At 44.3% G+C, this 24,295-nt stretch overlaps 1 protein-coding gene across 1 annotated transcript in view; it reads left to right on the top strand.

Annotated features, from left to right (window-relative positions):
• LOC135544474 (mediator of RNA polymerase II transcription subunit 13-like) overlaps nucleotides 1-24,295 on the top strand; it is a 117,200-nt gene that overhangs the window by 42,977 nt on the left and 49,928 nt on the right. The window contains 2 exon segments of the mRNA XM_064972113.1: nucleotides 21,510-21,594; nucleotides 22,228-22,311. Coding sequence (XP_064828185.1) covers nucleotides 21,510-21,594; nucleotides 22,228-22,311 — 169 coding nt within the window.

Genomic DNA, 24,295 nt, shown 5'->3' with positions numbered 1-24,295 from the left:
CAGCCCATGCGTAGCCAATGTGATGTATAGGATATTTATTTTTATCAGGATATTTTCTACCTGCAAGCTCCAACATTTTTATTTGTTGGCTTTTTGTAGGCTGTTTTTACATATTGGCAAGAGTACTTTTAGATTTGTATAATTTTCATTAACTACGTGACATTGATTTTGAGATATGAAGACTTTATTATAAATTAAATGAAATTGTTCCACAAAAATGTGCATATGAAAATCATCAAGTAGATGACGACTCAGCACATAAATCAGTAGAAATGGTAAGATAACTTGGCACTCCAAATGGAAAAGGTTGCCTGTTACCAGCAACTTCAGGAGCGTAACGTCAGAATCTGTAAAAGCCTCTTTAGTAATTTGTGTGTCTTCATTTTGAATCGCAGTGCTTAAAGCATCCGACAACCTTAGTAGCCTACATATAATTGACTTTATTCAAACATAGGGTGTGTCCACGTATGGAAAAATACACGTTTTAAAATGGTTCTTCTCTACTTGTATTATAATTGTAACGATCTGGGCGTAGTGGGGTGCGGAGTCAGGCGCAGGAGGCAGAAAGTTCAGGATAGCGTTAATTACGCACAGGGAAAAAATAGCGCTCGCCAAGAATACCGGGCGCACAAATAACGAATGCCCAACACAATACGTACTGCCACACAGTAACACAGTGGGAAAAATAGTTAAGCCCGCACAAAGCGCCGGCGGGCCTAACGGCTTAAATAGCCCAACTAATCAACCTCAACAAGGAACAGCTGAAACTAAACAGACAAAACAAACAGAAAAAGGAAAAGGGATCGGTGGCAGCTCGTAGGCCGGTGACGACGACCGCCGAGCGCCACCCGAACACGGAGAGGAGCCACCTTCGGTAGGAGTCGTGACAATAATTAAATAAGAAGAATCTAGAAATATATATATCTGGATCAGGGATTCCCAAAATCGTTCATCGGCGCCAAAGGGCGCATGTGGTTTTTGCCGTTGCACTACACAGCTGATTCAAATAATCAACTAATCATCAAGCTTTGATAATTTGAATCAGCTGTTTAGTGTTAGGGAAAAAACAAAACGTGCCCTCCTTGGGGTCCTGAGTTTAGGAAACCCTGGTCTAGATCTATCACAGTTTAATGTCCCTCGTCAGTCCAAACAGGCATTTTTGTTGCATTGATTTATTTACTGTAAATGGCGAGATTTACACTCAACACCCAGGTCTAAACGAAATTGGGTCACTCTGGGGTGTGTGTGTATCTGTTTTGTCATCTGCGCTGAGCTGGGACAGAGAAGATAAGTGACTGTCAAATGATGTAACCATGTTGGATAACTGTTGGCTTTCCTCTTTTCTGGATTGGCAGGGTTGGCTGGGGTCCTAGGTCCATAGTGGCTCTTCCAGAGAGAGAGAGAGTCTACTTCTGTGTAGCCTACCGAGAGAGAGAGAGAGAGAGTCTACCTCTGTGCAGCCTACAGAGAGAGAGAGAGAGAGAGAGAGAGTCTACTTCTGTGTAGCCTACCGAGAGAGAGAGAGAGAGAGAGAGAGCCTACCTCTGTGTAGTCTACAGAGAGAGAGAGTCAATCACAATCTCTCTCACACTCACCCCCCCCCTCTCATCCACACTCTCTCTCTTTATAGTTGCTCTCTTTTACTGTCTCTGTTCTGCTCTAATATTCCCACTCTCTTTTCCTCCATCCCTCTGAGTTCCCCCTCCTCTCTTTCTCTCTGACAGACACACAGGAGTCAAGCTGGCCTGCTGTATTAACTGTTTACATTAGTGTTTAATCCTTCCATCCCTCTGCTGTTTGTTTAATGCGGTCAGACCTAACTAGATCAGCTAGTTGATAAGATTACACAGCTCTAAGACTGGCCTCAATGTGGCTGTAATATAGTACTGCATATTAAATATACATTTTATATATTTGCATTTAAGAACAAATTCTTATTTGCAATGACAGCCTACCCCGGACAAACCCGGATGACGCCTGGCCAATTGTGCGCCACCCTATGGGACGTCCAATCACGGCCCGGATGTGATATAGCCTGGAATCAAACCAGGGACTGTAGTGACACCTCTTGCACTGAGATGCATTGCCTTAGACCGCTGCGCCACTCGAGAGCCCCAACATGGCGGAAATCAGATTGTATCGGAGAGGATCAAATTTGACAAATGTTGAATGAGTTCAGTGTAGGGTTGTTAATGTTAAGAATCAATGACAAGATTGGAAAATTGAATAATTATTGGAATGAAGGAATTATTATTATGTATTTTTATGATAACAATTATGGTACACCAAATATGTTTCTTCAAATATGTGCTGGGTTTGACCTGCAGTAGGTTTATGTTGCTTTAAAATAATAAGCAGAACAAACCATTAAAGCTTCTTGGTAAAATTAAACTGAAAGACTATCAAACATACACTGTAGTCATGTAGAATCCCAGTGAGTGTAGTCCCGCCCTGCACTGTATAAATCTTCTATGTTGTTCTCAATTATACACTTACGCTCCTGGTTTCATACATGATCTGAGTCTTTTCTGTAGTTATTGTGTAATGATTCTCTCATCGTGTGTGTGTGTGATGTACAGCTGGTTGTGCGTAATGGATCCCTACTTTCACATGGAGTGTTCAGCTTGTCTGAGGGAGCGAGGGAGTGCTTTCTTTTTCTGCTGTAGGAGAATGATCATGGCAGCGTGGATGGTGATATGAATAAAACAACATTAGCTCTTGTTAGGGGGACTCCATAGATCTCCCAGTCAGAGGTGAAGAGACCGGGCCCCTGGGGACCTCTCAGCTAGCCTTACAACACAGCAGCCTGGTAAAATGTGTGTGTGTCTGAGAGAGAGGTGATGTGGAAGACCTATTGCTTTGTATGTGTTGTATTTTTCCTCTTGCCTGGTAGGCTTCACATGGCAGCTTTGTAGCCTAGCAGTTCCTTCACGTGGCTTGTTTGGTAAGGAATCTGATCCGAGACACATTTCTCAGTAGGAGATAAAACAGATTAACACTAAACGAAACACGGTAGAACAAGGCTAATTCTAGAAGGCAAGGCTAGGTACCATATTTGAGTTAAAAGACTGTGATTTAAAAGCAGACTCAGGCCTGTTGTGTTGACATGGCCTGGATGGGAGCCAGACACCCCCTTCAACCCCAGCACTGACCCCTGTTCAGGAGGGCAGAGCCAGGGGTTGTGTGTAATGTGACTACCCCTGATCCAGAGTGGTGCCGTGTGGCTCTGAGTAGTGGGTGGAGAGTTAGGAGAGAACAGACCCCCTCCACTTCCCCTCTCCACTCTACACCGCCTCACTGACACACAACTATGTGAGAGCTCTGGCTCGCTCTCCTAATTGACTCCAGATTTCTCCCTCTTTTCCCTCCTTTTCCTCTACCTCCCTCTCCTCCTCGTCCTTCTCCTCCATTATATTGGGTCTTTGTGTGTGTGTGTGTTCGGGATGTTTGGCTGGGGCACCCACACTATCCGTCTGTAGGCTTCAAAGACAGGGTGAGTAGGGAGAGAGAGAGGCAGAGAAAGACAGAATATAACAAAGAACAAACAACAAAAACATACATGATAAAAAAGAAATCTTAGAATCAACAATTAAAGACTACCAGAACCCACTGGATTCTCCAATCACATTGAATGAACTACAGGACAAAATACAAACCCTCCACCCCAAAAAGACCTGTGGTGTTGATGGTATCCTCAATGAAATGATAAAATATACAGACAAATTCCAATTGGCTATACTTAAACTCTTTAACATCATCCTTAGCTCCTTAGCTCTTAGCTCATCTTCCCCAATATTTGGAACCAAGGACTGATCACCCCAATCCACAAAAGTGGAGACAAATTTGACCCCAATAACTACTGTGGGATATGCGTCAACAGCAACCTTGGGAAAGTCCTCTGCATTATCATTAACAGCAGACACATACATTTCCTCAGTGAAAACAATGTACTGAGCAAATGTCAAATTGGCTTTTTACCAAATTACCGTAGGACAGGTCATGTAATCACCCTGCACACCCAAATTAACAAACAAGCAAACTAAAAAAAAGGCAAAGTCTTCTCATGTTTTGTTGATTTAAACATGTTGGACTCAATTTGGCACGAGGGTCTGCTATACAAATTGATGGAAAGTGACATTATAAAATCTATGTACACAAACACGTGTGCAGTTAACAAGTGTGCAGGCAAAAAACACACACATTTCTTCCCATAGGGCCATGGGGTGAAACAGGGATGCAGCTTAAGCCCCACCCTGTTCAACATAAACTCAGCAAAAAAAGAAACGTCCTCTCACTGTCAAATGCGTTTATTTTCAGCAAACTTAACATGTGTAAATATTTGTAGGAACATAACAAGATTCAACAACTGAGACATAAACAAGTTCCACAGACATGTGACTATCAGAAAAGGAATAATGTGTCCCTGAACAAAAGGGGGGGGGGTCAAAAGTAACAGTCAGTATCTGGTGTGGCCCCCAGCTGCATTAAGTACTGCAGTGCATCTCCTCTTCATGACCAAATTTGCCAGTTCTTGCTGTGAGATGTTAATTTGCTAGTTCCCGGACATTTCTGGGGGGGGGGAATGGCCCTAGCCCTCACCCTCCATTCCAATAGGTCCCAGACGTGCTCAATGGGATTGAGATTCGGGCTCTTCGCTGGCCATTACAGAACACTGAAATTCCTGTCTTGCAGGAAATCACGCACAAAACGAGCAGTATGGCTGGTGGCATTGTCATGCTGGAGGGTCATGTCAGGATGAGCCTGCCGGAAGGGTGCCACATGAGGGAGGAGGATGTCTTCCCTGTAATGCACAGTGTTGAGATTGCCTGCAATGACAACAAGCTTAGACCGATGATGCTGTGACACACCGCCCCAGACCATGATGGACCCTCTACCTTCAAATCAATCCCGCTCCAGAGTACAGGCCTCAGTGTAACGCTCATCCCTTCGATGATAAACGTGAATCCAACCAAAACCGCGACTCGTCAGTGAAGAGCACTTTTGCCAGTCCTGTCTGGTCCATCGACGGTGGGTTTGTGCCAATAGGCGACGTTGTTGCCGGTGATGTCTGGTGAGGACCTGGCCTACAAGCCCTGGGTCCAGCCTCTCTCAGCCTATTTCAGAAAGTCTGAGCACTGATAGAGGGATTGTGCATTCCTGGTGTGACTCGGGCAGCTGTTGTTGTCATCCTGTACCTTTCCCGCAGGTGTGATGTTCGGATGTACCGATCTTGTGCAGGTGTTGTTACACATGTGTCACGCCCTGACCTTAGAGAGCTGTTTTATTTCTCTATTTGGTGAGGTCAGGGTGTGATGTGGGCTGGGCATTCTATGTTTTGTATTTCTTTGTGTTTGGCCGAGTGTGGTTCCCAATCAGAGGCAGCTGTCTATCGTTGTCTCTGTTTCGGAATCATACTTAGGTTGCCTTTTTCCCCACCTATGTTGTGGGATCTTGTTTTTGTACAGCTCTGTGTAGCCTACCGAACGTTACGTTCCTTTTCCTTTTGTTGTTTTTAGGTGTTCTTTTTTAATAAAGCCAAAATGTACACCTACCACGCTGCACCTTGGTCCGATCATTTTGACGAGCGTAACAACATGATCTGCCTTTGCGAGGATGATCAGCTGTCCGTCCTGTCTCCCTGTAGCGCTGTCTTAGGTGTCTCACAGTACGGACATTGCAATTTATTGCCCTGGCCATATCTGCAGTACTCATGCCTCCTTGCAGCATGCATAAGGCACGTTCACGCAGATGAGCAGGGACCCTGGGCATCTTTCTTTTGGTGTTTTTCAGAGTCAATAGAAAGGCCTCTTTAGTGTCCTCAGTTTTAATAACTATGACCTTAATTGCTTACCGTCTGTAAGCTGTTAAACACCGTTCCACAGGTGCATGTTCATTAATTGTTTATGGTTTATTGAACAAGCATGGGAAACAGTGTGTAAACCCTTTACAATGATGATTTGTGAAGTTATTTGGATTTTTACAAATTATCTTTGAAAGACAGGGTAATGAAAAAGGGCCGTTTCTTTTTTTGCTGAGTTTATATATCTACGAATTGGCAAGGGCATTAGAACAGTCTGCAGCACCCTTCCTCACCCTACTAGAATCTGAAGTCAAATGTCTACTGTTTGCTAATGATCTGGTGCTTCTGTCCCCAACCAAGGAGGGCCTACAGCAGCACCTAGATATTCAGCACAGATTCTGTCAGACCTGGATCCTGACAGTAAATCTCAGTAAGACCAAAATAATGGTGTTCCAAGAAAGGTCCAGTTGCCAGGACCACAAATACAAATTCCATCTAGACACCATTGCCCCTAGAGCACACAAACAACTATACATAACTCGTCCTAAACATCAGCACTACAGGTAACTTCCACAAAGCTGTGAACGATCTGAGAGACAAGGTAAGAAGGGCCTTCTATGCCATCAAAAGGAATGTGAAATTTGACTTACCATTTAGGATCTGGCTTAAAATACTTGACTCAGTTATAGAATCCATTGCCCTTTATGGTTGTGAGGTCTGGGGTCCGCTCACCAACCAAGAATTCACAAAATGGGACAAACACCAAATTGAGACTCAGCATGCAGAATTCTGCAAAAATATCCCTTGTGTAGAACGTAAAACACCAAATAATGCATGCAGAACAGAATTAGGCCGATACCCGCTAATGATCAAAATCCAGAAAAGAGCCGTTAAATTCTACAACCACCTAAAAGGAAGTGATTCCCAAACCTTCCATAACAAAGGTATCACCTACAGAGATGAACCTGGAGAAGAGTCCCCTAATCAAGCTGGTCCTGGGGCTCTATTCACAAACACAAACATACCCCACAGAACCCTAGGACAGCAACACAATTTGAGCCAACCAAATCGTGAGAAAACATCAACTTGACACATTTTTATTTAACCTTTATTTTACCAGGCAAGTCAGTTAAGAACAAATTCTTATTTTCAATGACAGCCTAGGAACAGTGGGTTAACTGCCTGTTCAGGGGCAGAACAACACATTTGTACCTTGTCAGCTCGGGGATTTGAACTTGGTTACTAGTCCAACGCTCTAACCACTAGACTACCCTGCCGCATCTCCTCTTTGAAAGAATTAACAAAAATACAGAGCAAACTGGAATGATATTTGGCCTTAAACAGAGAGGACACAGTTTCAGAATACCTGACCACTGTGACTGACCCAAATTTAAGGAACATACTCAGTGAGCATAGCCTTGCTATTGAGAAAGGCCGCCGTAGGAAGACCTGGCTCTCCAGAGAAGACAGGCTATGCGCACACTGTCCACAAAATCAGGTGGAAACTGTGCTGCACTTCCTAACCTCCTGCCAAATGTATGACCATATTAGAGACACATATTTCCCTCAGATTACACAGATCCACAAAGAATTTGAAAACAAACCCGATTTTGATAAACTCGCATATCTACTGGGTGAAATTCCACAGTGTGCCATCACAGCAGTAAGATTTGTGGCCTGTTGCCACAAGAAAAGGGCAACCAGTGAAGAACAAACACCATTGTAAATTCAACCCATATTTATGTTTATTTATTTTCGGTTTTGTACTTGAACTATTTGCACATAATATGACATTTGAAATGTCTTTATTAATTTAGAACTTTTGTGTAATGTTTACCGTACATTTCTATTGTTTATTTCACTTTTGTTTATCTATTCACTTGCTTTGGGAATGTTAACATATGTTTCCGATGCCAATAAAGCCCTTAAATTGAATTGAAATTGAGGGAGAGAGCGAGAGGCGAGAGAGAGAGGTATTTCCCTGTGAAAGGTCTTGACTGTGGGTCAGGCCTGACAGATGAGACAGCCCTTGTATTGGCAGAACAGAACGGAGCGATCCCTTCCCTGCAGCTCCAAGTCAGGCAGTCGCCCCTCTGGCACCCCCTTAAGTCTCCCTACGGCTACACTGTTTCCTCCTAAGTCGGAACCATAAAACAATCTGAATGATTCCTATCAAAACTATGTTGTTTATAATAAAAACTATTTAGCTAGCCTCAACAGCGCAATAACTGTTTGGGAAATGACAGCATAGCTGTGTGTTATCCCATTCCAGGAAAACTCCCATTAGGAATCATGATCTCTTTTAGAACTGCGACACCAAACTTAAAACATAGGAGAGTGATGTTTTTGTTTTTTTACACTGCCGTCGGGTAGCATTGTGCTGTGTCCGAAACGTTATGACAACCTTTCATGCTAGCCAGGCAGCAGTGGGTGGTTGCGGTCCTGGGGCCCGAGGAGGAGGAAGATAGAAAGAAGGAGAGTAAGAGAGAGAAGGAAAGAAGGGCAGAGAGAGGCGGTTGTTGCACAATGCTTTTGAGAAAAGCTGCAGCCGCAGCAACAACTGGGGGACGAGCCAGAAAGAACAGATGCTCGGAGGAGCTGCTGCTTGCCTGTTTCTGTGGAGAGAGAAAAGAGGAAGAGGGGGAGAGAAAGAAAGACAGACAGAAAAAAAGAGCGAGAGAGGAAGAGATGGTACGAGAGGACAGCTTGTGCTGGGAAGGCTGTGCTTTTGCAGCTGGACATTTGTGTTTGTAGTGATGTCAGAGACAGAGGGGGGGGGGGGGGGAGTTGAGGGGTTGCTAGTGGGGGGAGGACCCTGTGACACCCTGACCTCCTGTCTTGAACCCTGTGACACCCTGACCCCCTGTCTTGAACCCTGTGACAGGTGAGGGGCTGTAGGCAAAGTGTCAGCCACCCCAGTCATCTGGACCACCATCAGACTGCCTTTCATCTCTTCACAGATTGAGTCCAATTTATTATTTTTCTTTATTTAACTAGGCAAGACAGTTAAGAACAAATTCTTATTTTCAATGACGATCTAGGAACAGTGGGTTAACTGCTTTGTTCAGGGGCAGAATAACAGATCTTTACCTTATCAGCTCGGGATTCAATCTTTCAACATTTCGGTTACAAGTCCAACGCTCTAACCACTAGGCTACCTGCCGCCCTAATATGCGGCATTAATATGCCAAACTTCCACCTGAAACAAATGCATTGGTGTTTAAAGGGGGCTGCGTCCAAGCTAAAGAGAGAGCTAAAGAGAGATAGAGTCTCTTCATTCGCCAAGGCGCTGGGGGAAAGCCGGCGAGAACTTATATCCCCAGTTAATTCCTGTTGGAAATTAAAAAGTTGTGTATTTTGGAGGCCAGACAGATCTAAGTGACGTTGTCATCATCAGCGCTCCTGGGCATGTGCCAGCAGCCACGGCTTTTTCTTCCTCTCTCTGTCAGGGGAGCAGCGCTCTGTTTGCTCTGCACTCAATTGTTTGCTGGTTTAAGCCCCGCTGCTGTTCAGCTCAGTGTTGAAGAGCTGGTGGATCACACACAAGAGTGGAGACGAGAGGAAAGGAGAGGAGGAGTGGGAGTTCCTCTCTTCTTCTCTTCACCTCCTCTCATCTCCCTCAGTCTCAGTCCTTTGGCCAGCTTTGCTTTGTGCTCTGTCTCCTTTATAAGTGGTTGTCTGCTAGTTGTTACATCACTGGGCTGTAGTGTAGCCAGTGACACAGGGATATACGGTCACCACATACATTTTTTTGTGTTCGCTCCAACAGTACCTGTGTTATCCTGCAAAGCTGTTATGTATGGACTCATATTACAACAGACTGTTTACCACTTTGGAATTTAAAACCACGGATCCTCATTTAACAATGACAAGTTAGTCAGGACAGTCTCAAATAGAAAAGACGGGTGGAAGAAATGTCATATCCATCCATAGACGAGAGATCCTACTCAGGTTGATGTTATCTGCTTGATTCATTCATTTTGAACGGAGTCTCAGTGGTCACACATGGTCAGAGCCTAACATCCTTTAAAGTTCAGAAGATCGTGCAACAACCCAACCAGATTTTGAGCATCCAATGAGATTATAAGAGAACATTCCGTGCTACAACTTCTCTGTGAAGTCAAAACCCCAGCATGGGTCTTTATCCCAGCGATGGGAAGAGAGAACATTACACACCTGCCAGTGTGCATTGTCTGCTTAAATGTGTGATGGCGGATTCCCCTCCCTACACACACACGAGCTGTGATGGTCATGGAATTTTGCATGGCGGCCAGCCAAATGACCACGGTCACCTTAATAACCATTCGAATAGCACAATATATATATACAGTACCAGTCAAAAGTTTGGACAGACCTACTCATTCAAAGGGTTTTTCTTTATTTTTTACTATTTTCTACATTGTAAAATAATAGTGAAGACATCAAAACTTTTGAACTCCTGAGTGGTGCAGCGGTCTAAGGCACTGCATCTCAGTGCTAAAGGTGTAAGTACAGACCCTGTATCACAACCAGCCATGATCGGGAGTCCCATAGGCCGGCGCACAATTGGCCCAGCGTAGGCAGGCTTAGGGGAGGGTTTGGCCAGAGTGTTCAGCATATGTGGGAACTCCTTCAAGACTGTTGGAAAAGCATTCCAGGTGAAGCTGGTTGAGAGAATGCCAAGAGTGTGCAAAGCTATCAAGGCAAAGGGTGGCTACTTTGGCAAAGGGTGGCTACTTTGAAGAATAAAATCAAAATATATTTGGATTTCTTTAACACTTCTTTGGTTACTACATGATTCCATGTGTGTTATTTCATAGTTGTGAAGTTTTCACTATTATTCTACAATGTAGAAAACAGTAAAAATAAAGAAAAACCATTGAATGAGTAGGTGTGTCCTAAACTGACTGGTACTGTATATGTGTATGTAATACAAAAGACACATTTTCACCTCCGCTCCTGACTGCATGTTCTGCCATAGAAATATAACGAATAGAACGGGCATCCCCATTAAAGTCAATGATGGCATAATGGTTGGACTGGCGGACATTGCGAGCGTGCCCATATGAGCAAAGCAGGAACTAAAAGCTAGGTTGAAGATACCCAGGTTGCTACATATGATTCTATGTGGATGCTTTTGAAAATTAACAGATTTATGGGACCAGTGCTAACAAGCATCTCTGGTCCCTGAGTTTAGAATTCTTCCTAATTTTTGCAGAGAGTTATGGGATACAAGAATCCTCTTGTCTTAACCTTTGTTATCTTCAACCTAGACTAAAAGCTAGGTTGAAGCTGACAAAGTCTAAGTTAACAAGATTCTAATATCCCGTAACTCTTTGCAACAAGGAGACCAGCTATGCTAGTTAGCAACGCCGCTGGTAGTTAGCAACAGCGCTGGTCCCAGATTTGTGATGATGTTGTCTTACCCTGTATATTATCGACCTGGACTAATAGCTGGAAGTAAAAGCACAAAGTAGTAGCAAGAAGTGTACCCATCAATATAGCCTGTGATTTGTTGATTAAACTCAACTGACATTACAAAATATACTATATATTGCATTTTATTAATTTTACTAGGCAAGTCAGTTAAGAACAAATTCTTATTTTCAATGATGGCCTAAGAACAGTGGGTTAACTGCCTGTTCAGGGGCAGAATGACAGATTTGTACCTTGTCAGCTCTGGGATTTGAACTTGCAACCTTTTGGTTGCTAGTCCAACACTCTAACCACTAGGCTATCCTGCTGCCCCAGGAATTAGCCACAGCTGTTATCATTTGAAGGAACATTCTACATTACCATAGAAAATATTGCATCACAATACCAGGCAGCTATTGCGAGTGTACCCATGAGTTTACTGTCCTTGTATAATGAACACAAGGGGAGACAGAGAGCTGGTTTCAAGCGCAGGGCCCAGCAGGTGTTTATTGAAAAGGACCACAGGACCAGTAGGTAACTGGGTCCAGGGGCAGGCAGAAGGTCATACACAGGGGGTCCAAAGGCAACAGTACAGGCAGGGAAAACGCTAGTAACGTAGCCCGGGAGATCCGACAATAGGTAGATAACAGGAAATCCAATAGGTTAAAGTACAGGCAAGAAATAGGCAAAAAGGCATCATTAGTGAGGCAGGCCAAAACTATTATACGCGGTAAGTCACGGGAAAAACAGCGCTCTGAAAGACTTGTGTCACAAAACAAACAATACTTCACAGTGATGGGGTTCAAAGAACTGAACTAAATAGTGATAATGACATACAGGTGTTTGATCAGGTGATTAGAATTCAGGTGATTGGGATCTGGAGAGTGAGCTGCGTTCAGGGGATCTAACTGTTTGAGACTGTGAGCTGGAAAGTGGCCTGGAAAGTGAGCTGCGTTCAGGGGATCTAGGTGTTTGAGGGTGTGAGTAGGAAGCAGACGTTACAACTTGCTATCCGATATCCTTGGGATGTCCCTACCCCATTGAAGTCGAAATTGTAAGGGGTTAGGTGTAGGGGTAGGGTACGGGATTTATGTATGGACATCCCAAGGATTCCACATAGCACTTAGTCATGGGAAGTTTGGATCTTTTTACTGACTGATATTTTCGACAGGTTAAGTCAAAAGAACGAATCTTACGACTCACTTTTCATTAATTTGAGTCAGTAATGCCCATAGAGCTAGATAGAGGAGTCATCTTTGTATCTGTGCCATTATAGCATCTGTGACAGCATGGGCAACACCATTGAGACCATCTCCAGTTTGAAGTAGTCCATTTTCTTCTTCACGATTGGCTTATCCCTCCTGATGACCAGGTTGGACATGACATCAACAAGGTCACCAGGCGGGATCAGCCAATGAAGTTGGAAGTCTATTTTCAGGTCTCTCCAGAGATGTTCGTTGGTTTTAAGTCCAGGCTCTGGCTTGGCCACTCAATTCTGTTGTTCATTTACTTCTTTGTTTTGAGTCGTTGTCCTGTTGCATCACCCAACTTCGGTTGAGCTTCAATTGGCGAACAGATAGCCTTACATTCTCCTGCAAAATGTCTTGATAAACTTGGGAATACATTTTTTTGTCTGATAGCAAGCTGTCCAGGCCCTGAGGCAGCATAGCAGCCCCAAACCATGATGCTCCTTCCACCATACTTTACAGTTGGGATGAGGTTTTGATGTTCGTGTGCTGTGCCTTTTATTCTCCACACATAGTGTTGCGAGTTCCTTCCAACTCAACTTTAGTTTAATCTGTCGACAGAATGTCCAGGTGATCTTTAGCGAACTTCAGACGTGCAGCAATGTAGTTTTTTTGGACAGCAGTGGCTTCTTCCGTGGTTTCCTTCCATGAACATCATTCTTGTTTCGTGTTTTACGTATCGTAGACCCATCAACAGAGATGTTAGCATGTTCAGAGATTTCTGTAAGTCTTTAGCTGACATTCTAAGATTCTTCTTAACCTCATTAACCTCATTCTCCAACCAAGATGGCGTAGCAGTTGGACGTCTGTTTTGTCTTGTCCCGTCCCATGTATATATCATTTTCTTTGTATATATTTTTTATATTTTTTTTTATCTCAATTTCCATATACGGACTGAACATACTCTCCTGCAACCCGCCTCACCTAATGTGGTACGGATCTGCTATTTTTTATACTTTAGAACCGGAAACCCCAATCATAAGCTAGCCAGCTGACTAGCTACTAGCTAGTAGTAAGTTAGCCACTGCTAGCAGTCATCACCATTAACTCGGACATCAGCCAGCCTCAGCCCTGTCAATTCCTGCCAGTCTGCATAGCGTGATATCAACCCAGAGCTTATTGGACTGCTTTTTCTCTACCACATCACCGGATTCCTACCGCAAGCTCTGAACCTTTACACCACATCATCGCAGCTAGCTAGCTGCTACCCGAGTCGCTACTTCTGGCTAACGTCTGTGTCGCGTATGCGTCGCGGAAGTTAGAATAGCAATGATCCAAGGTTTTGCCAGCCCTGGTTGCGCAATCGATATGCTGATACAATTTAGGGAGTCTTGTTTTCAGATTAGCCTTGTTAAAATCCCCAGCTACAATGAATGCAGCCTCAGGATGTATGGATTCCAGTTTGCAAAGAGTCAAATAAAGTTTGTTCAGAGCCATCAATGTGTCTGCTTGGGGGGGAATATATACGGCTGTGATTATAATCGAAGAGAATTCCCTTGGTAGATAATGCGGTCGACATTTGATTGTGAGGAATTCTAAGTCAGGTGAACAGAAGGATTTGAGTTCCTGTATGTTTTTGTGATCACACCACGTCTCGTTAGCCATAAGGCATACGCCCCCGCCCCTCTTCTTACCAGAAAGATGTTTGTTTCTGTCTGCGCGATGCGTGGAGAAACCAGCTGGCTGCACGGACTCCGATAGCGTCTCTCCAGTGAGCCATGTTTCCGTGAAGCAAAGAACGTTACAGTCTCTGATGTCCCTCTGGAATGCTTCCCTTGCTTGGATTTCATCAACCTTGTTGTCAAGAGACTGGACATTGGTGAGAAGTATACTAGGGAGTGGTGCACGATGTGCCCATCTCCGGAGTCTGACCAGAAGACCGCTTCGTTTCCCTCTTTTACGAAGTCGTTTTTTTGGGTCGCCGGCTGGGATCCATTCCGTTGTCCTGGGTGAAAGGCAGAACACAGGATCCGCTTCGCGAAAGTCATATTCTTGGTCATACTGATGGTGAGTTGACGCTGCTCTTATATTCAGTAGTTCTTCTCGACTGTATGTAATGAAACCTAAGATAACCTGGGGTACTAATGTAAGAAATAACACGTAAAAAAAAAAAAAACTGCATAGTTTCCTAGGAACGCGAAGCGAAGCGGCCATCTCTGTCGGCGCCGGAAGAGAGCAAATAAATTGTGCATTCTGCACTGTGCTCTTGCAGTCATCTTTGCAGGACGGCCACTCCTAGGGAGAGTAGCAACAGTGCTGAACTTTCTCCATTTATAGACAACTTGTCTTACAGTGAACTGATGAACATCAAGGCTTTTAGAGATACTTTTGTAACACTTTCCAGCTTTATGCAAGTCAACAATTCTTAGTCTTAGGTCTTCTGAGATCTCTTTTGTTCGAGGCATGGTTCACATCAGGCAACGCTTCTTGTGAATAGCAAACTCAAATTTTGTGAGTGTTTTTTTATAGTGCTGGGTAGCTCTAACCAACATCTCCAATCTCATCTCCAATCGCATTGGAAAAGTCATTAGCCTAGGGGTTCACATACTCTTTCCAACCTACACTGTGAATGTTTAAATTATGTATTCAATATAGACAAGAAAAATACAATAATTTGTGTGTAATTAGTTTAAGGACACTGTGTTTGTCTATTGTTGTGACTAAGATGAAGATCAGATCAAATTTTATGACAAATATATGCAGAAATCCAGGTCATTCCACTTCCACTTTTTCTTCCCACTGTATGTCATTAAGGTATTTCTGTTTTTATTTTTAATACATTTGCAAAAGTAAAAAAAAAAATCTGTTTTCGTTTTATCATTATGTGTTATTATGTGTAGATTGATATGGGGGAAAAATTATGTAATACATTTTAGAATAAGGCTGTAACGTAACAAAATGTGGACAAAATCAAGCGATCTGAGTACTTTCGGAAGGCACTGTATACTGCATGTCAGGTGTTGGTCTGGGGACGTCTCCAGAGTCACCGAAGGAGTGCGTGTTAATACTGATGTAGAATTAATTGCAAGTCACACGAATGACAAAAATGTACTCTGGCTCTCTGTCTCTGGCTCTCACCTCTCAGCAGGGCCTCAGCAGAGTCACTCAGAAAAATGTATCATGACTGTCGAGTCAGTTAAAAGAGTCGTTAAAAAATAATGAATCGTCCGCGGACTACTAAGAGCACTAATCATTAGTTTACCAGTCAAATTGCCAGGGTTAGAGGTTCCAAGCCCGTTCTATTCATTCTATCTGTATGTGTGCTGCTGCTGCTGCAGGGGAGACTCATTTGCTACAACATCTAGCTTGTTTCAGCAAGGAGCAACAAAGCTTTATCACGTTGTTAAGAGTCCACATTACCGCACGAATGGACTCAAATGCCTGAATGGCTGGCCGTCCCGTCTTCAGTCAAATGTTCTTTAAAAAATTGTTATTTTATTTCATGACCGGCTTCATCCATAACCGTCAGTTACATGGTTATATGGTAATTATGCCAGCCCTAACACACACACCGTGTGTCCTGCCCCATTACCCTCACTAGTGATCTGCTCTAATGGCATTGTAGGCCCATTAGTAAATGAGGGGTCCCACACTGACACGCCATGCCCATGAGATGAGCCTCTCTCTCTCTCTCTCTCTCTCTCTCTCTCTCCTCCCCTCTCTTCTGCATCTGTTTAGACATACAGTAGTGTCCGACAGGTCATTAATAAAGCTGCTGTGTGTCACATGCGCACACACACACACACAGTCAGAGAGATAGACAGACAACACCGCCAGCCACTAGGCCCGCTGGCTCTATTGATGCAAGAAAAATTTGTGAGTGAGAGAGTCCACCTAATAGGGGACTGTAGTCTCTCTCTCTCTCTCGCTCTCTCACACACACTCTCTCTCTTTCTCAATTCAATTCAAGGGGCTTTATTGGCATGGGAAACATATGTTAACATTGCCAAAGCAAGTGAAGTAGATATTATACAAAAGTGATATAAACAATAAAAATGAAATGTAAACATTTTCTTGTGGCAACAGTTCACAAATCGTGCTGCTGTTATGGCATACCCCGGTATTTCACCCAGTAGATATGGGAGTTTATCAAAATCGGGTTTGTTTTTGATTCTTTGTGGATTTGTGGGAAATATGTGTCTCTAATATGGTCATAATATGGTCATACATTGGACAGGAGGTTAGGACAGCAGCTCAGTTTCCACCTGATTTTGTGGGCAGTGTGCGCATAGCCTGTCTTCTCTGGAGAGCCAGGTCTTCCTACGGCAGCCTTTCTCAATAGCAAGGCTATGCTCACTAAGTCTGTACATAGTCAAACATTCCCTTAAGTTTGGGTCAGTCACAGCGTTTAGGTATTCTGCTGTGCACTCTCTGTTTAGGGCCAAATATCATTCTAGTTTGCTCTGTTTTTGTTAATTCTTTCCAATGTGTCAAGTAATTATCTTTTTGTTTTCTCATGATTTGGTTGGGTCAAATTGTGTTGCTGTCCCGGGGCTCTGTTCACAAACACAAACACACCCCACAGAGCCCCAGGACAGCAACACCATTTGACCCAACCAAATCATATGTTTGTGAATAGAGCCCCAGGACCAGTTTGATTAGGGGACTCTTCTCCAGGTGAATCTCTCTGTAGCTGTTGGATTTGTTATGGAAGGTTTGGGAATCACTTCCTTTTAGGTGGTTGTAGAATTTAACGGCTCTTTTCTGGATTTCAATAATTAGCGGGTATGGGCCTAATTCTGCTCTGCATGCATTATTTGGTGTTCTACGTTGTACACAGAGGATATTTTTTGCAGACTTCTGCACGCTGAGTCTCAGTTTGGTGTTTGTCCCATTTTGTGAAATCTTGGTTGGTGAGCGAACCCCAGACCTCACAACCATAAAGGGAAATGGGTTCTATAACTGATTCAAGTATTTTTAGCTAGATCCTAATTGGTATGTTGGATTTTGCGGTCCTTTTTATGGCATAGAATGCTCCTCTCCTCTCCTCTCCTCTCCTCTCCTCTCCTCTCCTCTCCTCTCCTCTCCTCTCCTCTCCTCTCCTCTCCTCTCCTCTCCTCTCCTCTCCTCTCCTCTCCTCTCCTCTCCTCTCCTCTCCTCTCCTCTCTCTGTAGCCTGGATCAATAGCATCTTTGTGTGTGGACAGTGGACACTCCCTATAGTGGTGGTGGTCAGCTAATGCAGACAGGCTGGACCAGGCAAGGAGGGGGGAGAGGACGATATTGGGGGAGATTGAGGACAGAGGGACAGAGAGTGAAGAAGAGGTAGAGGAAAAGGAAGAGACAGGGGGTGGAATTAAGGTTTATTTTGAATTGTACACATTTTCAGCTTAAAGCTGAATTGCAGCATACATAGTCATGCAAAATAATATGAGATGTAGTATACAATATAACAGTTAAGTAGCATTAAGCAGTCTCAGGAAGTAAGGCATAGATAGGTATGTTGTAGTATCTGTCAATCTGAGTAAGGGGAAGGTTTAGTTTATATAGATGTAATGGTAGAGGGGAAGGGAGAAAAGAGCGATTGATTGAGAGATTGAGGAGGGAGGGGGGGGGCAGCAGAGCAGCATTGTGGCGAGGGGGGCGGGACGTGTGAAATTAACACGTCTTTGTACTGGGAATGAAGCCATCACACACTAAAGCAGCGCTCATTCCCTACACAGCACACACTGATACAAATACACACACCTGCATGCACGGATAGATGCACACAAACGCATGCAGCCCACACAAATCCACACAACACAAATGAGCCCAGGCACACAGACAAGTTTGCACAACATGATACAAATGCCGCTACACAACAAACAAAGTGACAGTGATCACACACAAGCCAAACAGGTACTCACACTTTCACTCAGTTCTTGAGCACACAGAAACACCAAACATGCTTCCTCCCTTTTCTCTCTCATTCTCCTTATCTGAGTCGTCGGAGAGTCACACATCTGAGAGCTGCACGCACAACTGAAATGGAGAAGTGAAACTAAAATATGCGGCCACCCTGACAACGTTGACGGTTATCATCCACAGCTTACATTGTGAGGTGGTGCTCCCTCCACTGCCCAGGAGCCTGCCGAGGCCCTGCCGAGGCCCTGCTGAGGCCCTGCTGAGAGGAGAGGACCAGATATACTGTAACACTCATCTAGATAAGGATCTATACATCTCACCTCACTGTTACACACATTTCACCTCTTTAAGCACAGCAATCACATACCATGGCGGGGACTTGTTGCTACTCTGCAGATGTTTGTCATAAGCCCACTGTTACCAGGAAGGATTTGAATAGTTAAATATCTCAGATCAGATTTCACACTCCAGTTTCTACGTGTGTGTGTGTGTGTGTGTGTGTGTCTGTGTGTGCGCACAAGACAGAAATAGTCACACCTCGTGTTGAAGGCTCGATAAGGTGCAGCTCGAGCTCCTCGGTGACTGCAATGTAAACAATAGCTGTAATGACATTCACGAGGCTCGGGGAGTGGCGAAAGGAATTCCAGACTTTTCTTTTACAAGTTCTAATCTCGGGAATAGCATCAGTTGATACCTGCACTCTGAGGAGCGATGTATTGCTGTTGTCAGTGTTTTAATCTAAACCAGTCAGAAATACATAACCAACGAGTTGATCACATCAGTTCAGTTTCCTTACGGGTGGCTCCCAGAGGTAGGGAGCTCATTGTGTGGATATGGCTGGGCAGAAGAGAGAATTTCCCCAGGCAGGGTGACTCAAACCTGGGTGAAGAGGGGTTGAGAACCCGGGCGTGCTCCGTGGAGGTGGTGGGTTGAGTGAATGTGAGAGAGGGGGAGAGAAGGGGTAAAGGACTGGAGGGAGAAGGGGAAGTGGTAGGGTAGATAGATGAAGGCGACTGGCGGCGAATTGGCATTCTGAAAAAGGGATTGGAGAGAGAAAGGGGCGAGCTAATGAGCTGGATTTTCTGGAGATTTGGCATTCCGCTCATGGACCACTCTTCCCTGTAGAATAGCTGGCTGGAGCTAAGCTTCCTGTTTGAGCCCTGGATCGGGAATGAACGAGGGAGGGAGGAGGGGAGGGAGAGACAGGGAGGAAAGGGGGTGGGGGTGTTGGAAGCAATAGAACAGATGAAGAAGGAGAGGATAGGAGGGAGGAAGAGAGATGGGGGTGGCGGTGGAATTGAATACCGGGGAGCTGTGTTCTCACAGCCAGTGTTGCCATGGTTACCCTGGAATTCTGGCGAGTAAGGAAATTTCATTCACTCCAGTGTGAAAAAGGGAGGGAAATATAAAAAAGCAAGAAAACACAACCCCCAAAGAAAAAATAAATATCATCCTCCATGTGCCCTCCACCCCTCCTCTGTGCTCTGTCGCTTTTTTCCTCCCCCCCATCCATCGCTCCCTTCCCCCGTGTACCCACCCGGTGCTTTTTGTTTGCCACTACCCTGTAAGTAAACACAACACCCACTCACAAGCCTCCCATCCCTGCCAATCGCCCTCCAGGTAAGGCAGAGAACAGAAAACACTATAGCTATCAGTAGCCATTCCTCTTCTGGGAAGAAGGAAGAACGGGGGAACCAGTAGTGGTAGGATCCATCCACTACTCCACACAAGTCACATTTTAAGCTGGCTGCTGACATGGCAAGAACTAGAACTAAGCGCTGTCACCCTGACGACTCTCCTGAGCGCTGCTGGGCTGTCAGGCCTGGCATCTGCGCGTGGTGCTGCCTGCCTCTCCTCGCCTTGTCTCTCCTCTCCTGCCTCCCTGCGTGGCCTCTGGCCTACAGACACACACATACAAACAAACACACACAGGCACATACACACACTCTGCAGCACACTGTCTCTCCCAGCGCTGGTTAACTGGAGCTGACAGCTGCACACGGGTTGACAGTGGCGCTGGTGCAGTGGACCTGACAGCTTTACAGAGGCACAGTGATCACACACACACACACACACACACAGATACACAAACACAGATACACACACACAGATACATAAACACAGATGCAGCGCACGCTAGTGTACTTCTAGGTTCTTCCACAGTGCTCCACAGTGGTTTAACTTGTATGGTAGATACTGTAACTGTGGTTCAGGGCATCTGATGAGTCAGTCTGTTGATGGGTGTACAGTACATGTAGATACTTGTGTCTGTGGGTAAAATTCATCTGTATTCCTAGAAGCCTCCTCTGCTTTTGGCATGCATTGCAGTCAATAGAGAATGTCTCCTGTGTGTCTGTGCAATGTGTTTGAGTGTATGAACAGAAATAGAATGAATAGAATGGGCATCCCCATTCAAGTCATAATGGTAATGGGTGGACTGGTGGCCATTGCGAGTGTTCCCATAGGAGCAAAGCATAGAGATAGATAGAGGACTCATTATGGATATAACCCGTTTTAGCATGGACATTGCCATTGAGAGCTTCCACCATGCTTCCATGCTTTAAAGTAGTTAACATAGTCAACTGGGTGGGGATTCCCAGGGTTTGTAGCCTCAATGGCAATGCCCATGCTGTCACAGACCTATTAATGGCACAGATATAAAGATGAGTCCTCTATCTTTCTCTGTGGTAGAAATGTAGTTCAGGATGACATGTTAAGACGAGGGGATTCTAATATACCATAACTCTTTGCAAACATGGAACCAACATTGCTAGTTAGTAACAGCGCTAGTAGTAATTATCAATGGCGCTCGTCCCATGAATTTGTTTATTTTCAAACCCTGCCGCATGGATCATTACATTTTCTTAACCTGTATTTTTCTTTTTACGTAGGAGCAAAGCAGGATGTAAATTAGGAAGTGTACCTATCAGTCTGTGCTGAGATTTGTTGAATCAACTCAACTGACATGACAAAAAAATACCTTCCATTGCATGAGTAAATCAGTTAGCGTCATTTGAATGAACATTCTATATTACCATGGACATTATTGCGTCACCATACCAGGCAGCCATAAAACAGTGTACCCATCTGTTTTCCAGTCAAATTGCCAGGGTTAGAGGTTCCAGGCCTATTCTATTCAATCCATTTCTATGGTATGAAATGTGTTGACTTCACTGTATCCACCAGTTGCTGACCCATCCATCTTCTCTTCCTGTCTTCCAGTGGCTGAGGAGGGACTATGGGAGTGTGGGCTGTCATATGAATGCCGGACCCTCCTGTTCAAGGCCATTCACAACCTGCTGGAGAGGTACAGTACAACTACATTTCCCATGAGCCACTTGGAAAATGACTTGTCAGCTCATCCCATGTCATATATGTAAAGTATCACATAAAGTAAGCTGAATATTCCCAGTCTAGTCATAGGCTATTTCTGCTTAATAACCATTTCTACTCCCACCAACTGCTAAGGAAATAATGCTGACAAAAATAGAGACCACCAATGGTTAAAAGACTTGAAGTAATAATCAAATTAAAACCTGGACTGAATCAATAACTCCAGTAAAGCTTCCCCATCTGCTAAATGAACCAGCACATATTTGGTTTGAATTAAGTTAAACATCAATGATCATCATAGGGGGGCAGGCTGAATGAACCTTCTTATTCCCTTGAGTTTACCTCCTCTTCTCTTCCAACTCTATACCTCTGCTCTATATTGAATTGTCATAAAGCCTTAAATAGAGTCTTCGTCTTATGGATGTAACTCCATTGATGTGAGTGTTTAGGTATGAAAACAAATCTATTCTATTCCATTCTCTGTTCTTCCCTGATTGGGTATGTGTGTGCCAATCTCTATGTACAGTATGTGTCTATGTGCATGTATATTTGTGTGTATATTATATATATACTGTGATACAGATGTTTAATGTCTCCCCTCCCCCAGGTGTCTGATGGACAAGGACTTTGTGCGGATTGGGAAGTGGTTTGTCAAGCCATACGAGCTGGAGGAGAAGCATATGGGCACCAGGTGAGTTTAACCATCCTTCTCAATCCCGCACACATCCTCCTCACGGCATCGGCGCCACGTTGTTCTGACACGGTGATAACTAGATTGACGTTGGGGGGACGTTGCCCCCATGCTGGGTCCGGGGGTGTGACAGACAGGCGGTGTGAATGGTTGCCATGCGCCGGCTGCTCCCACCCTGCCTGGGATGTGGTGACACCTCTGACTGCCTCGCGGCACCTGGCTGTGAGCCCATGGGATCATGTCACTATGCTCGCAGGTGGGAAAGGTGGGAAAGACTCGTGCTGTGAGACAGACGACGGCTCGGCTCCTGTGTGTGTGAGTGCGAGAACTGGTCCGCCAGACTGCCTGAGTGTCAGACTATTGAGAGAGGGGTAGCGAGCGTTGGTGAGGTGTGAGAGCTGAGCAGAGGAGGGATTTGTGGCTGTGTGTGTGTGTGCCTGCCAGAGACATACAGAACAGAGGAGCACAGGAGAGGGGAATTGTTGTTTTAACTCCATTTTTTGCTTAGCTTGAAGTTTGGTGCATTATTGACAGTTAAAAAAAAACATTATGTAAGATGGATTTAATTGTATCTGTTCATAAATTAGACACATATTCCTATCTGCTTGGTTACAGGAAACATTTAGACATCTTGCAAGAGGGATTCAGATGATCATGACACATGATAATTAGTTACAATTATGCAAATACATTGTTGCAGTTTGAGAACTCTCCATATCCATGTTTTTAGGAGTGAGATCCTCTCCTACGGTATGCAGCTGTGGAGAGGTTCCCAGTGATAAAGATGCAAGCTGTGGCACAATTCCAAAGGTGTTGAAAGAATTGAGTGTGACTCCTTCAAGGGCTAGGACACAGCATGCAGAGAGAGAGAGAGAGAGAGAGGACCACTCAGCCATAGCCGCGAGAAGTAGGCTACATTGACTCATTTACTTGTGGAACACGCATGCAGTGCAACATGAAATAGATGCATTAAACACGCTATCAAGGCCGACTTCAAATACCGACATCAATGTGATAATAACGGGAGCATATAACAGCTGACTGAATGCAAACGATGCCAGATAAATCCTGGACATGCATTGAAATAAAGGCATTACATCAACGAAGACACATAAAGACAAACAAACTCAACCAAGGAATGAAGAAAATCATGAAATTCTAAAGGAAAATCTACACATTAAGGCCACACCGGTGATTCAGCACCGCTGAATTATCAGCGCCTTGCTACATGTAGCCAGCTAGAATTATTATATTTGTGGGAAGTTAGACATTTTTTGGGGCACAGTTGAGCAGCCTACAATGCTTAGATGAAATTCATAACTGGCATGCAGCTCTTTTGAAATAGTAGGATCGATTGTAAATTGGCAATCATATGAAATATGTTGCCAACCCCCTGCTATAGGCTATATGAAGGACTGGCATATACAGTGTACTATGACAATGCCATTGTCTCGTGCGCTTCCCACCAAAATTGGGAAACATTCTGCGAATATTAAAGCAAGGCATCAACAAGGTGGCTCTGAGAATATTGAAGCAAGGCATCAACAAGGTGGCTCTGAGAATATTGAAGCAAGGCATCAACAAGGTGGCTCTGAGAATATTCAACAAGGTGGCTCTGAGAATATTGAAGCAAGGCATCAACAAGGTGGCTCTGAGAATATTGAAGCAAGGCATCAACAAGGTGGCTCTGAGAATCTGAGAATGAGAATTGAAGCAAGGCATCAACAAGGTGGCTCTGAGAATATTGAAGCAAGGCATCAACAAGGTGGCTCTGAGAATATTGAAGCAAGGCATCAACAAGGTGGCTCTGAGAATATTGAAGCAAGGCATCAGCAAGGTGGCTCTGAGAATATTGAAGCAAGGCATCAACAAGGTGCCTCTGAGAATATTGAAGCAAGGCATCAACAAGGTGGCTCTGAGAATACTGAAGCAAGGCATCAACAAGGTGGCTCTGAGAATACTGAAGCAAGGCATCAACAAGGTG

This window comes from Oncorhynchus masou, chromosome 8, assembly GCF_036934945.1.
Source record: "Oncorhynchus masou masou isolate Uvic2021 chromosome 8, UVic_Omas_1.1, whole genome shotgun sequence".
Classification (NCBI taxonomy): Eukaryota; Metazoa; Chordata; class Actinopteri; order Salmoniformes; family Salmonidae; genus Oncorhynchus; species Oncorhynchus masou.
Note: the sequence above shows the minus strand (reverse complement) of the source record. Positions and strands in the feature narration are given on the sequence as shown.